The sequence below is a fragment of the Anguilla anguilla genome, chromosome 3 (genome assembly GCF_013347855.1).
Source record: "Anguilla anguilla isolate fAngAng1 chromosome 3, fAngAng1.pri, whole genome shotgun sequence".
In the NCBI taxonomy this organism is placed as follows: domain Eukaryota; kingdom Metazoa; phylum Chordata; class Actinopteri; order Anguilliformes; family Anguillidae; genus Anguilla; species Anguilla anguilla.
The window spans coordinates 45,837,116-45,851,359 of NC_049203.1; the positions used below are offsets into that span (position 1 = coordinate 45,837,116).

The 14,244-nt window shown below is 37.5% G+C and overlaps 1 protein-coding gene across 1 annotated transcript in view; it reads left to right on the plus strand.

The window, feature by feature from the left end:
* The first annotated feature begins 7,426 nt into the window (after nt 1–7,426).
* The window catches only part of LOC118223424 (rho GTPase-activating protein 6-like), a 29,731-nt gene continuing 22,913 nt past the window's right edge, over nt 7,427–14,244 (plus strand). Inside the window, exon 1 of the mRNA XM_035409926.1 lies at nt 7,427–7,807. Coding sequence (XP_035265817.1) covers nt 7,763–7,807 — 45 coding nt within the window. The 5' untranslated portion in view covers nt 7,427–7,762. The remainder of the gene's footprint in view (nt 7,808–14,244) is intronic.

A 14,244-nucleotide genomic window follows, 5' to 3' on the forward strand; every position in this document is an offset into this window, starting at 1 on the left:
GAGGATGAGCTAGGCCCGTATTCATAAAGTGTCTGAGTGCTCATCTAGGATAAAGTTTCCTTTCAGATCAGGACCTGTATGCATAAACAAAAAGGACAAAATCACAGAACCATGGAAAAAGGTAAAACTAATTCTAAAATAAATGCAAATTTCTTGCAAAAGCATATTAAGGGGTCTTCCTAAGAATAACTGTATGTCTTACTGTATATCAAACATGTTTAATTCATGTCTGCCCTTCACCTTGCCCAGCAGCTTGGTCAGAAAGGGTTCAGCCCCTCTTGTGCTCCCATATGAATGTACGTGGACCCTTTCTAGCCAGCTGACAGCTGGGTAAAATTAAGTCTGTCCTGATTATCTGACCTTTATGCCAATGTACTTTTTTTAGGGCATTCAACCTCCTCAGGAACATGCTTACACAACGCATGAGAGAAAACAACTTATGAATTAACTCAGGAATTAATGTCAGCTTGTCACAATTCAAAATGAGATATCATTTTTGAAACCTGTATAGGAGTATCTGTGCTGGCAGAGAACATACAATGATGCAAAGTTATTACAGGTAGGTTCTCTAATAGTGTGAACTAGCACACTGCACAGCAGTGTTATGAACGTCAGAAGCGTTGGCATTTAAAAATATCATTGACTTTTAATTAGGGACCTTTGGCACAATATATTTCGTGCTGCGTGTACGTGTTCAGAAAGACAAACACAAGCTGTGTTCTACCCTTATTCTGATTCCCTTCTGATTCGCAAGTGAAGTGCAAAGCCATAACCAGAACTGCAACAGTACTTTGGTGATATTCCCAAAGCAGCAGTGCACTTCTGAAATATCCATGTATAATTTCCATTTTCAAACAAAAAAAGGACATCTATAGTCAAATCTCTCCCCCTCTCTCTCTCTCTCTCTCTCTCTCTCTTTATATGAGAGATTATAACATGGATATATGCGAAAAGCTTGTAAAGGTTTGTGTATTTTACTAGCACTGAATGAACATTGGATTTAGAGATTACACACATGTAATGGAGGTCTCATTGCCAAGGTCTCATTTGAGTCATTGCAGTTTATACTCTCAACAGGATGTGTTTGCAGGAAGCCTAGATGAATGAACAAAATGTTCTGCAATAAAACAATTAGTGGAAACCACATTTAAGAATAACCTGCAACCTGGGACAACCTGCTTATTGACAAGGCGATGAAAATTGAGCATTGATGAAGACTAATTCAAAATAAAAGGAAAAAAAAAAACATATTCCATGCACCATAAATAATTATGCCATACACATATAAGTGATTCCCATAAAAGTTCAATGCACTGTGTGAATACTAGCCAGTAGCTAGGGACTGGCATTTTCCAAACATTTTCCAAATGCATCACAATAATTGTATCTATGAAATATAATCAGGTGATGTTGGTTCCTTCGCAAATATACAAACTGCATTTGAAATATGCTTAGGTGAAGATTTGACATCAGTGACTTAAGCCTGTGTTTCTGAAAACTTGTTCTTCTTTCATGATATATTTCGGCTGGACACAGCTGTTTCCTTGAGAATGTCTCAAAGCTCTAAGCAGTATTACTGTGGTTTAACTTTGTATCTCGGTGCTGCATACACATTGAACCCCTTGCTTTGTCCTATTTGTAGAATGCATTTAGATGACTGTCACGTTTCTGTATAAAATGATCAGAAAACAAATACATATTCAGCATGATAAATTGATATTTTATATGTTAAAATGCATTCCCCATAGTGGGGAAGTTTAAGCATTTTAAGCTGCACAGTTGTTTGATACATCTCCACTGCATAATATTACCAGGGCTATGGATGCTTTTAAGTGGTGTTTTGTAGGGATTTCAGAAGGACAAATGAAATGTGTGTCTCAACAAAAGCCTTTCTCGTGATTCCCAAATCCCAAATTCAGCACTAAGGGTACATTTTCGGTCTTAGGTAGTTTATCTGTTTTATTTCTTCAAGAAGTTAATATTTGCTACTCAGTGCAATACGGTACTATGGGATACTGTACAAATCTAGCAGTGACTATGTTTCTAAATATGAAAAACAAATATTTCCTTCCTGCCAAGTGATTTTATTATTATTATTATTATTAGTATTATTATTATAATAATTATTATTATTATTATTATTGTTATTATTGTTATTATTATTTGATTGAATGCAATGACAACACTAGCCTACTGAACAGGTCCCAGTTTGATAGAAGTGTTTCTAAGGAATTCTGAAGAGGACCCTGTGACAGGATGCTAAGAGGTGGTGATTGGGACCTTGAGCAGGCCCTGGAGTGTGTATCTGGAATGTCGGTAGCATTCTGAAGGGTACTAGTGCAGGCATGAGCAACCCCACAACGCAAGGTCTGCTACTTTTAATTCTACCTGCTCACATAGCGGTTAAATTGGCATTGTTATTTTGGATAAGTTCTGTAACCTTCCAGGAATTTTGAGTGTGAAATATCCCCATCCCAGTCTGCACACAGTCAAAGACTCCTTGCTGACTAAATTGAGAGCTCCACATGATCTTTATTTTGTTAAGTTGGTTGCTGCAGTAACTGGGATGTTGCTTTACAAAGCACTTCCCTTCTCATTACAGAATAAAAAAACAGAATTAAAAAATAAAAGCATTCTTGCAAAAGAGGACTATGATAATCATCATCAAACTCATCATCGCCAATTAAAATTTAATTGAGAAGATGAGCCGGAAATAATAATCAAACTTCACTGGTTATTGCTTATGACATTTAAATTGTTTATGGGTATGTGTAGAGCAGTCACTGTCAGTGTCCTCAGGTGTCCTGTTTGTGCGCATATATGTGTGGGTGGGGGGACATTTGCTTGCAAATGTTCTGTTTGTGTTTAAAAATGGACCTCCTTAAGTTCAGCTAACTTTTAAAGCAGCAGGAGTAATGGTTGGCTTCTTGTCTGGAATGCATTACTTACAGTGCCCTGTTTGACAAAAGCTGCAGGCTTGTGTATGCAAGAAAATAACAGATTTTAAGCACTAAGAGTGATATAAACAGTCCAACCACTTACAAATAGAATCAGAGAAAGAGGATTTGCTTTGAAACAATAAAATGATAAGAAATTAAATTTATCTAATTTAGGTTTAGAAAGGTGGTTATACAACTGATTGTAAAAGGAGCTATTTATGTATTATTAATAAATATGTTCCACCTGAAATGCAACCAACGCATTTGCATATATATATATATATATATATAGTCATCGGTACACGTTGCTAGTACTGAGTTGGTATTCTGCTGCTGTAGCCCATCTGCTTCAAGGTTCGACATGTTCAACATGTGCATTCAGAGATGCTCTTCTGCATACCTCGGTTGTAATGAGTGGTTATTTGAGTTACTGTTGCCTTTCTATCAGCTCGAACCAGTCTGGCCAATCTCCTCTGACCTCTGCCATCAAGAAGGCATTTTCGCCCAGAGAACTGCCGCTCACTGGTTGTTTTCTCTTTTTCAGACCATTCTCTGTAAACCCTAGAGATGGTTGTGCATGAAAATCCCAGTAGATCAGCAGTTTCTGAAATACTCAAACCAGCCTGTCTGGCACCAACAACCATGCCACATTCAAAGTCACTTAAATCACCTTTCTTCCCCATTATGATGCTTGATTTGAACTTCAGCAGATCATCTTGACCATGTCTACATGCCTAAATGCATTGAGTTGCTGCCACGCGATTGGCTGATTATATATTTGCGTTAACGAGCAGTTGAACAGGTGTGCCTAATAAAGTGACCGGTGAGAGTATATAATATAGCAATTCTTTGCTTTCCTTGTGTTGCGTAACATCAGTTTGTCATTGTATATATGTTCTATGTATATCGAGCTGCCCTATTGACCTGGTCTGCCTTGTAAAAGACTATATATCCCAATGGAACTGCCTGGTTAAATGCTGGTTAAATTAAGAAAATAAATATATAAAAATAATTTTTAAAATGGTTTGGAAGCATTTTGTATTTTGGTAAAAGACACATCAAATTAATTTTTAACTATTTTTGGCTCCTGTGGGATTGTGGAATTTAGTGCTTGATGTTTGTAGGAACATTAGCACCCAATAAATTTTCTTGTTGAAGACTACAGAAGAAGGGAGACTAGACTAGACTGAAGAGAAAGAAAAGCAAGGCGGAGACAGGGATAGACAAAAATACACTAAAATATATTGTTACAAAATACCTCCAAAAATAGATGTATCTTTAACCCTTTACCCCATGAAAAAATGAAACCAGTTCAGCAGATCATAAAAAAAAAGCTACAGTCAAAATGGTTAGAACACAAATAAAAGCAAAAGGGAAAAATGAAACAAATACATTTACATTTAATGTGGCATTATGTTGCCAGATTTGGCGGATTTCAACCCAGAGGTGCTACTTTTTATGTTATTGTGTGGGGAAACATCGCTTTGGGTGGGTTCACCCTTTTCAAATCTGGCATCACACAATACATATGCATACACAATACATAGTCATATATTCATACATTTGAAGTACTACCCATCTCAGGGTATATGAAATGTCCACAAAGGCTAGATCTATATTCAAGACCCAGACCAGTCAAGATCTGAAATGATAATGCTGAAATGTAATGATCTGTTATTCTTCTTTTTCCAGCAGTGAAATTTGTCTTTCTGTGTCACAGTCTACACTCTTAATGGCAAGCCAATGCAAAACACCAAAAGACCAGGCTTAACCTGAGACAGTCTGCTCTTTTCATCTGAAGCAGTCCAAATGCAACAGAATCAGAATGTTTCAATGGTCAAAGACTCTTTGTGGATGTCATGTTGCAGAGCAGTAGCAGAACAGATATTCAGCTCATTTTCCTAGTTAACAAGTCTGAGTTTCTGAAAATCGACAAGCAATTCTAGGTGGAGTTTAAAAATGGATGTCTTTCATTTTTTTTGCAGAAAGCAAACTGTGTATACTTTTATCACCTTCTGACGTGGGGGAAAACGTCTTTGAAAAGGTCACTTGAAACAAATTAGATGGGCTGAGGCTTTACATTTCTGTGGCTCAGGCAACTGAGATTATTTTGAGAAGTTCTCTGTAAACAGGTTGACGCCCACAGAGGCACCTACGAGATGAGCTCATTGTCTCCTGAGATGTGGAGCCCATTGTGTGTAGCAGCAGGGTCTGGACTCTGGAAGGAGTGGTCATGCAGTACAGCCAATATTCCAGCCAGCAGGAAACTATTGTCAACCAGATTAGGCCAGTGAAAACATCAGTAAGAGGTTTTTCTTGTTCATGAAATGAAGATGAGGAGTCATATTGCTGTTTTGTGAAGCTAGTGCTTGATTGTAGGCAACAGCTTTGCTTTCCATGTTTGCAGTATAATATGTGTTTCTCAATATTCAACATGCTGTTATGACCATGGAGCTCATAGGCCTGGTTACAGATGGTAAAACTGGTCTGTCTCATTATATAGTCAGTATACATGACAGTTAGATTCTAATCATTTGTTTCACACAAAATGGTGTCACCTTTGGAATTGCCAAAATAGTTTTGTTACTTTGTGTGTGTGTGTGTGTGTCTCAGCAGTTCATGTTAGTCCACATGGACTCTATGGAGTGGACTCCCTTTCATAGTCAGATAATTAATGACATAATCTAAATTTGTGCTGGTCGTCAGCATCTTCACCAACTGAGCCACTCAGAAGGCCAGTGATGTTTTTTTTTTTCAAAATATGCTTATTTCAAATAGACCACATTTGCTGCAGGTGGCCTACTCCATCTACTTCAGAAATCATCATGAGAACATCGTCATTTATTAGAGAGTGCCGTTTTTCATCTTGCTGAAAGTAGCGAGCCCTGATTGAGTTTCCCGGCCTAATTTACAGAGCAGTGAAGAGAACTTACGTTTTTAACACAAAGCGTTCGAGTTGAGCCAAAGAATGTGGTCAGGTGGTGAAGGGTGTGACTGAGAGCCATGGTTTGAGAAGGGTCCCGCGGCAGATGCGCTTCTTGCCTAACCCTTTCGTCTCAGCATTCCTTAAAATACATTTCCCGTAGGGCACAGTTCCTGACGACGTCAGTGAAAATGAAAATAAATGTGCGCTTTGCCTGCTGGAAACCTTTAAATCAGAAACCCACTCACAGTGACATCACTCAGTAAGCCTATGCACAGTGTGCAATCAATGCTCATCAGGAAAATGATTACCTGGCTATCATTTGTGCGCCTCTTATAGCAATGGAATTAACACTGTCTTGTCATTTTCCTTAGGGAAACATAAAAAGCCTAGAAACAAAATAATATTAGTTAAATATGTCCAAGCACTTATTTGTAAATCAAATTTAAGGACAACTTAGTCCAGTATTTAGACAATTCAAAGAAGTTAATTGAATTCAAGCCTACTGAATTGCCCCCTTGTTGCAGGAATGCAGCCTACTGTGATTGAATAAGATGAGTTAAGTAGCAAGCTAAGAAGGCAACAATTAGCGTACATCATGAGTAACTCAGTTAAAATCAGCAATCATCCCATTCTCAATTTGTTACAAATTGTTACAAATTCATAAAAACAGGCTAGGTGTTTATTTATTTATTTTTGCACAATACATTTGCTTTGTTTCAAGAATGCATCAAACACTAAGTTCATCTGATATGACTCACCTGAAATAAGTAACTGGTAAAATATGCTTGCTTTTATCTATGCCTAAAATAATTGCTTTGCAAAATTAGCATGCATTTTCAGTTCATTAAATGCAACAATCAGTTTTTCGATTGAATTATGTTTCTTTAGCTCTCATATAAAACATTTTATTTTCTAAACTTTAAACCTTTTCATCGGCCAAAAGTTATCCCATGGTGCAGTGATTCAGATTAATGGCACATTATTGAATGTTGGCTGGTTCGTTTATTGTAAAGAATGAGAAGTACTACAGGCAACAGTGGAAAGCTCACTCATATTGTGCAAGAGTTAATGAAAAAATAAAATACTATTTTAAAATACCGGTTTAAAGAATGTTTCTTTTGAATCGATGCACTAGTTAAATCATATTTTCTCATAGCAGGGGTGATTTTGAAGCACAATTGACTCACATCATAACTGGTTTTAGGAAATTGCGCGCATATCTTAAACCTTGGAAGTAAAACCTTTCTGAAAAAGAAAGACGTCTGGAAAACAAAACTTCATTAAACAAAAACATACCCGACATGTCAACGCCTGTCTAAAGTAAATAGGCGATTGCAGACAATGTAGCCTACTTTAGGAAAGTACCCAACTTGGATTGTACTAATGTACGCCAGCTGTTGAAATGCTCATCCAGTGATTTCTGTGCCATTAACGTAGTTTTACTGCCTGTGAAAATATTAAATGAAATGACGATTCACTTGCGAGGCAGTCATAATAATTAATTTTCAAATGTATGTATCTCTCTTAGCAACAGCGACTCACTTGTTCCGCCCCGCCTAACATATTTGAGAGCTTTCTCCAGTTCTGGAAAACTGAGGATTTCGAGACATCACTGTAACCCTTGTAGGCTATACCGAGGAGTTGCTACGACGCACTCATCTATAACGTCAACACAGTAAATATGCAATTGCTTCGTAGCGTGTTGCGCTGACAGCAGGTTTTGCTGCCTTTCCGCTATACTTTTGTTATTGAGCATGATATATCATCGACGCTATAGCTATTGATGTGGATTAGGCTTTTTATCTTTTGAGATAAACATTCAAATACGTCTGCTGGAGTTTATTTCCAAGTTCTTGCTTGTTCACATTCGGTAGTTCTTATATGGATACTTGCCGAAATGATGGGGGAATCAGTTTTCTTCGACAGGCGAATTTCTTACCTTGTAAGTAGTCTTTCTTTGCAATACCTCTTTATCATTTGTTTATTGTCTACTATAATAATAACTTATTATTATTACTATTATTATTAGTAGTAGTAGTAGTAGTAGTAGAAAATTAAAGATATGTCGTTCTCAACTCAGTAGTTATAGCTCATACAACAAATATATAATAAATAAATTTAAAAATAAAACGTTGTACTGTACTACTACAAATGCATGTTAACAAAAAATATTGAAAATGAGAGCACAGCCTTAACTGAAGAAGGAGAGACACTGTAGTTTCTTTTACTGCAGCATAACCTGTTGCCAGCTGTTGCCTATAATGCAGTTTACCACAAATGGTTTACCGCAAATTACAATCTCAAAATGAAATATCAGGCGCTAATAAATACAGATATGATAAAACCAAAGAGTGGTGAATTGTGTTTGGTAATTTCTCATGTATTGTATTTGTTAGAGAGGGTCTGTGTATGGCACTTTATTGAATATATATCTCAAAATATTGTGCATTCAGTGGAGGTCAGAGGTAAGCACCTCATTGCCAGTAAACCTTCCCTCATTGCTATTGCCTCGGTGGATGGGTATCCCCACATGATGTAGAGGCCATTGCGTTTTCCACTCTCTTTCTTTTGTTTTCTCCCAGCCACCTCTTGAGTTACAGTCATATGACAGGTAATTGGCTAAATAAAGGCCAACATAAAGTTTTATGACTGCTGTTTTTTTTTGGGGTGGTGGAAAATCCTGTCTTGAGCATCACTCTGGAATTTCCCATAAGTGTTTATTTGGGTTGAGGTCTAGTGACTGAGACGGCTATGGTATATTGTGTACATCACACAATGCCCTTTGGATGGGGGCATCGTCTTCCTGAAAGAGACCCTTCCCATCGGGATAGAACTGCTTCACCACAGTATAAAGTTTGTCCCCAAAAAATACTTTGATTTCCTGCTATTTACTTTGTCCTTTAAGGGGTTGAGGGGCCCTAAAACATGACAGGAAAATGCACCAAACACTATGACCAATTCAGCAAATTTGAAGTTCTCTGCCAACTACCAAACAGCTTTCCATATGATTTAAGCTCAGATGTAAGACTCTGAAGGTGACCTCACTATGTAACTACCCCACATTTCTCAGCTGTTGACATCAGATGCCAAGATTTCTGTCCAGGAGAATCTTCAGCAGCTAAAATAAGCACTTTGCATAAGAAATCCTTAGAAAGTACACATCTGGCCCTCAGAAAGATTTGTTTAACATGCAGTAGTATGTAATAATCTAAAAAATGTTGAAGTCCAAGCAGTCTCAATTTATCTTCACATCCTTGGCTTATCGTAAAGTTCCGTTGGATGATAGATCCTGATGAGGTGATTTGATGAGATTTACATATTGGTCTGTTGTAACTGTTCTTATATGCAAGTACAGTACCGTGAATCAGATCCTTTTTTTTGACAGGGCCAGCTTGTATCTTTTATAAACCACTATAACTTATTGGTCTGATAGGGGATATGGTTTAGTTATTGTTTATGTATCTATCCAGTGTTTCTGTCAATGTGGTTACATGCATGTCTTAATATATTTTATTTCTAAGACATAGTTCAGTATTATTTCTGTTGACATTTAAATGCAAACAAGTTTATCTGTCTGTTCCATATGATTCCAGGTCATTGTAATTACAGTACAGGTCCAGACAGAATATAGGGCCATTGGGCCTATCAGAACAAAGATTACAGGCACTAGTAGCTAGCCACTGACTATGCACTGTGGGGGACTATCAAACCAATGAATACATAAAGGGGGTAGATGCTGCTTTGAGTGAGGATACATATCAAAGATGTGAAACACTGTTGCAATGCAAGAGAATCTGAATGTGTGGTTCAGTTCAGACAATTCAATTCAATGTGTGCAGTTTGGTCCCTCTGCTGCACCCAGAGCACCACCTAGGGATTTCCCACCATGTAGCTGCATTGCCTCTTGTTCTGCCACCAGTTACCTCACTGGAGATTCCTTTCTAGTAAGACTTGTGCCGACTCCTTTTTTCCAATCAATGTTTATGCAATGCCTAATGGCAAGCCTAGATAGACTTAATGAGCTGTTCTCAACATTATGCATTATACATATGTTCTTATGTTTGTATGGTCTTACGTTATTATGTTTAATTGCTACTTAGTGTCGGTCTGAACTTTGTAAATACAGCAGTGCGGAAACAGATTACGCAATAAACATTATGTGTAATGACAGGCATTATGCATAAAAGCAGATGGTTATGATTTATAAAATGTGTTTTGGGATTCTTATCTGGTCTCTGTCAGCAATTTCAATATTACTCCATTAGGCTGACATCAAGCACCATTGTTAAACAGGTGTAAATATGGGGATGATTCAAAGATAATTTAAAACTGCCATTTCTCATGTGTTTTATTGTGGAAGAACAGAACTTTCTTTCACTGCATTTTGCGAGAGGTTTTTTTTTTTACTGATCTCAGTATGTGTCTTGAGCAATTAAAGAAAAGTTGAAAATCACTTGCTGATTAAGTCCTTTGCTCTTTGTCTAATATCATTAAACTGGTGGATATAAACTGTTAATTATCAGTAATACTTGGGTTTCAATGACGAATCTTTTATCAATGCAGTATTTTTAGTAAGGATTTGTATTTAATTTCATGTCATTTTCATATTCTTTAATACAGTGACCTTTTCTCATAGCTTCATTGTGCTGTAAATTATTGGTGTTAACTAATCTCTTACAGAGTTCATTTCAGTCCAATTGGGACCGAATCGGCCATTTTAGAATTTTCTATCAGAGTTTGCTGTGTAGTGTTGCATAGTGGTAATGTTGCATAGTTGTGCCTATTCACATTGAAGTCATGTAAACTGCTTTAGTTAAGATTCTTAAATTCCTGATCCTGACAGTCTGACTCAGTGCCAGATACAGTACTTGTATATAAGAAATGTGTTTGGTTTTGAGTTTGTTCTGTTCTGAATGACAATGGCTCTGGTATTTTCTGTTTGTGAAAGGGCTTTCTTGAGGAAGAGTTCTTATGTAGTATTCCTTAGTCTAGCTGAAGGACTCTCATAACTAATTCTGTAGCTGAAGGTGTGTTAAAATAGTAAAACAGAGAGACGGAAAAACTGTAACAAAGACAATGTATGTATTATTTATGAACAGCCTTCAGGAAATTTTACAAAATTTTCCACCCACAGAAAAACAGTTTCAAACAAGAGAATGGAAACCCACATTTGTTCATTTAAAAAAAGTCCCAAAACATGGGGAAAGGCTGGCTTCCGATGATCTCATCCCGAATTTAAGATAGTTAACTTGCCTGTTGCACTATAAAGAGTGGGCAGAGGTACCCCCAGGACACTGTCTCCAGACTTCCTGTTTATCAGAGTGTAAAATCGTGAATCCATTATGCGGTCAGAGGTATGGAAAGGTCTGCTGCTAATGACGCTTGTAGCATACTGGTAGCCATCAAGTCAGTACCTCATTATCACAGGATTACCAGTCTCTTACACAGTGGGATGTCAGTCAATAATATTGCTCTTTGGTAGGTAGTACAGAAAGCACCTAATGAATTGCTGTATTCTCCTCTTTTCTCTTCTTGGGCATACAGACAAGTGCCCGCGTCCAAGGCTTTGCATCCCTTCCAGGTCTGGCATCATGTGATAGACAGAAAAAATCCTTTCTTGATCTCCTCTTTCATTTACTCTAAGAGGACTACCCGTATCTATTTCACAGGGGTATTTCAAAGCACTAGGGCATCACTGTGGGCTTGTGGCATGTTTTGAAAAGCCCACGGATCGATTAAGCAGTCCAGTAGCAGTTCATCAGCTGACAAGGGGAACGTCTCTGCCAATGGTTGCTCATCTTTCATTCATATCGTTATACTTCTTTGTGGTTCAGATGGTGGTAATACGTGTTTTTCTGACATCTGGGCAAACAGTGAGGCTGCTATGTGACCATTGTCTCTTCAGGATATCTCTATTTCACTAACAGCACAGACATATACTTAGAAAGCCTGCTGTTGCTGAAGGTAGCCATTAAGGATTTAAGGTTTTTTACAGTAAGACTCCAGTTCTTCAGTTGATAAGTCATCTGGTTCACACAGGCATTTGAGAACTGTTGAATTATTTTGCCTTTATGTCTTTCTCTCTCTTCCCTAGCTTGCAGTCCTGCCATATGTGGTTATGTTATGTAGCATGAGCAATTTTCAAATACCGAATCAGAGTTGGGAGAGCTGAATGTGATTTGTGTGGATATGAGAAGTATTCCCCACCAGGGACAGCTGGACTTTCCTGTGGACCAGCCCCTTTATATACAGCTTAGAGTTATGTGGATTGATTTGAGTCTCTCTCATCGGAGCCACATGAGCCTGTGTCTGCTAAGCGTCAGCATATGTTTGTTCTCATACTCTTTCTGAAACTCAAAACTGAGGAGTCTTAGGGAAGAGTAACCAGTAAAAGTCTTATAATGGTTATTAAGTACACTATACTATAACCTGGATTGTCTGCCCTACATTATTAAGACAAGGAGCATTGGAACACACAATGTGACGGACAGCCATTTAGCCCACTATCCAGTCCTTCCTGTGCCAATATTGATTTGCTACTGAATGTTTCTCAGTACAGTAAAATGGAGTGAGTGGTGGTGTTATATTTTATCTATTAAGGGCACTTGAGAGGGAAAACAAAGAAAAATAAAGAAAAAAACATTCCACTGTCCAGTAATGATTCCCCATAAAATTCAATATTCTGTCTAGGTCAGGAAGAGCATTCTTTGAATTGAGGCACTCTGCAGACAGTCAAAAAAAAGTCTCAAGTGTTTGCATTGTAAGTGCAAACGAATTGGCTGGACTGAGTTTATTAAACATGTGTAGCTAATTGGAGTTGACAAGAGCCTTTGGAAAACATTTTCAGCAAGTCTGAAGCTGTTGAATGGACTAACTAAAAGAACTGTATCACAACATAGATAGCTGTTCGGTTGTGTTTGTCGATTAACATTGGGTTACATATTTATCGCGAGTGACTTAAACTCAATTATTTGTGTCCTCATGGCTTGTTGTTTAGTGAGATGATCTTATATGAGCTAACATGCTAAAGTACTGACAATGTTTGCAATCTGTCCTTCAGCTCATTTAAATAAAACAGAAAATGTGTGTTATGAGTGTGCATCTCTGTGGTTCTTAGCGTTAGAAGTGCTTAGAGCCAAGTTGTGCCATAGGAAAGGTGTGTATGTGTGCATACAGACACACAGATGTATATACACACTGCAGTTACATTCCACAATAGAATTAACTTTTACAGCCATGAACAATGAGGCACTGGAATTTAAGCAGTTTCAACAAGCCATACCATTTTGATCTATACTAAAGTAGCCTGTATTTATGGTATCTACAAGATTAGGTCTAATGAGGAGAAAATAACAAAGATGGCCATAGTTAATTAACCCCTGCGGCTGTTGGGAAGTCAATAAAAAGTTACCTAACATAGGAATCCGCCATCAGTGTCACAGGAAAGAATAAAGGATAGCATTATTAATTTTAGTTGCCTGAAGCAAGGTTAATCATGGGCTTTTTGCCATGTCTCTCATGGGGATCACGCTGTAATGTTTGTCCACTAAGGGTATTTGTGCAAGGAGGTTTAGGCACATACATATTTTTTTGCTGGATCTGCAAGGATAGTATTTGGTTTTAAAACATGGAGGTGTCATATACTGTGAGTAAATAACTAGTAAGTAAGTGTAAATAAAAAGTAAGTGTGAATGCAACAGTGAACACAATGAACAGTCATAACAAAATTTTTTGGTGAACGCATTTACAGTTTATGGAGTCAGTATAGAGGTGGAATAAAATTAGATCCTACACTGTATGTGTGTGGACATGTTTTTTTTATTTATTTTTATTCATGAAAATGCAGCCATTATATTGAGTGTAATCTGCAATAGATGAATTTCATTTATGGGCTTCACATAATGTGATGCTGGAATCGCAGTGTCATGTTTACTACATCTGCTGTGCAGTGGGTTGTAATAGCCAAAAAGGAAAGCCTGGATTAATCTTTTTGTTGCATAACAAAGAAGCAGTTTCATCTCAATTGGCTTGCAGCAATGAAGAGGGACTCCTGGACTCTAACAAATCATTCCATGCTGTGCAGTGAGCACTTTATTTTTTTTTTTTTCAAGCTAGCTACTTGTAAGCTAGCTAGCCAACTAGTAGTGGTGAACATTCTTCAAATTGGGCTCAATGCAAAGTTTAAAATTATTTGATAGGAGTCCAAGCTATGCACCATTGTCGACTATTTGCAATCTATGAATCTTAAATATAGCCGACAGTATATTTGAGGAGCACATCAAGAAACTGATTTTCATTCCCCTGTTATCTCAGCTAACTATCAAAAAAGAATTTGCAATACAAGTACTGTCTAATGTTACCATATAATTCCAGGGTTTT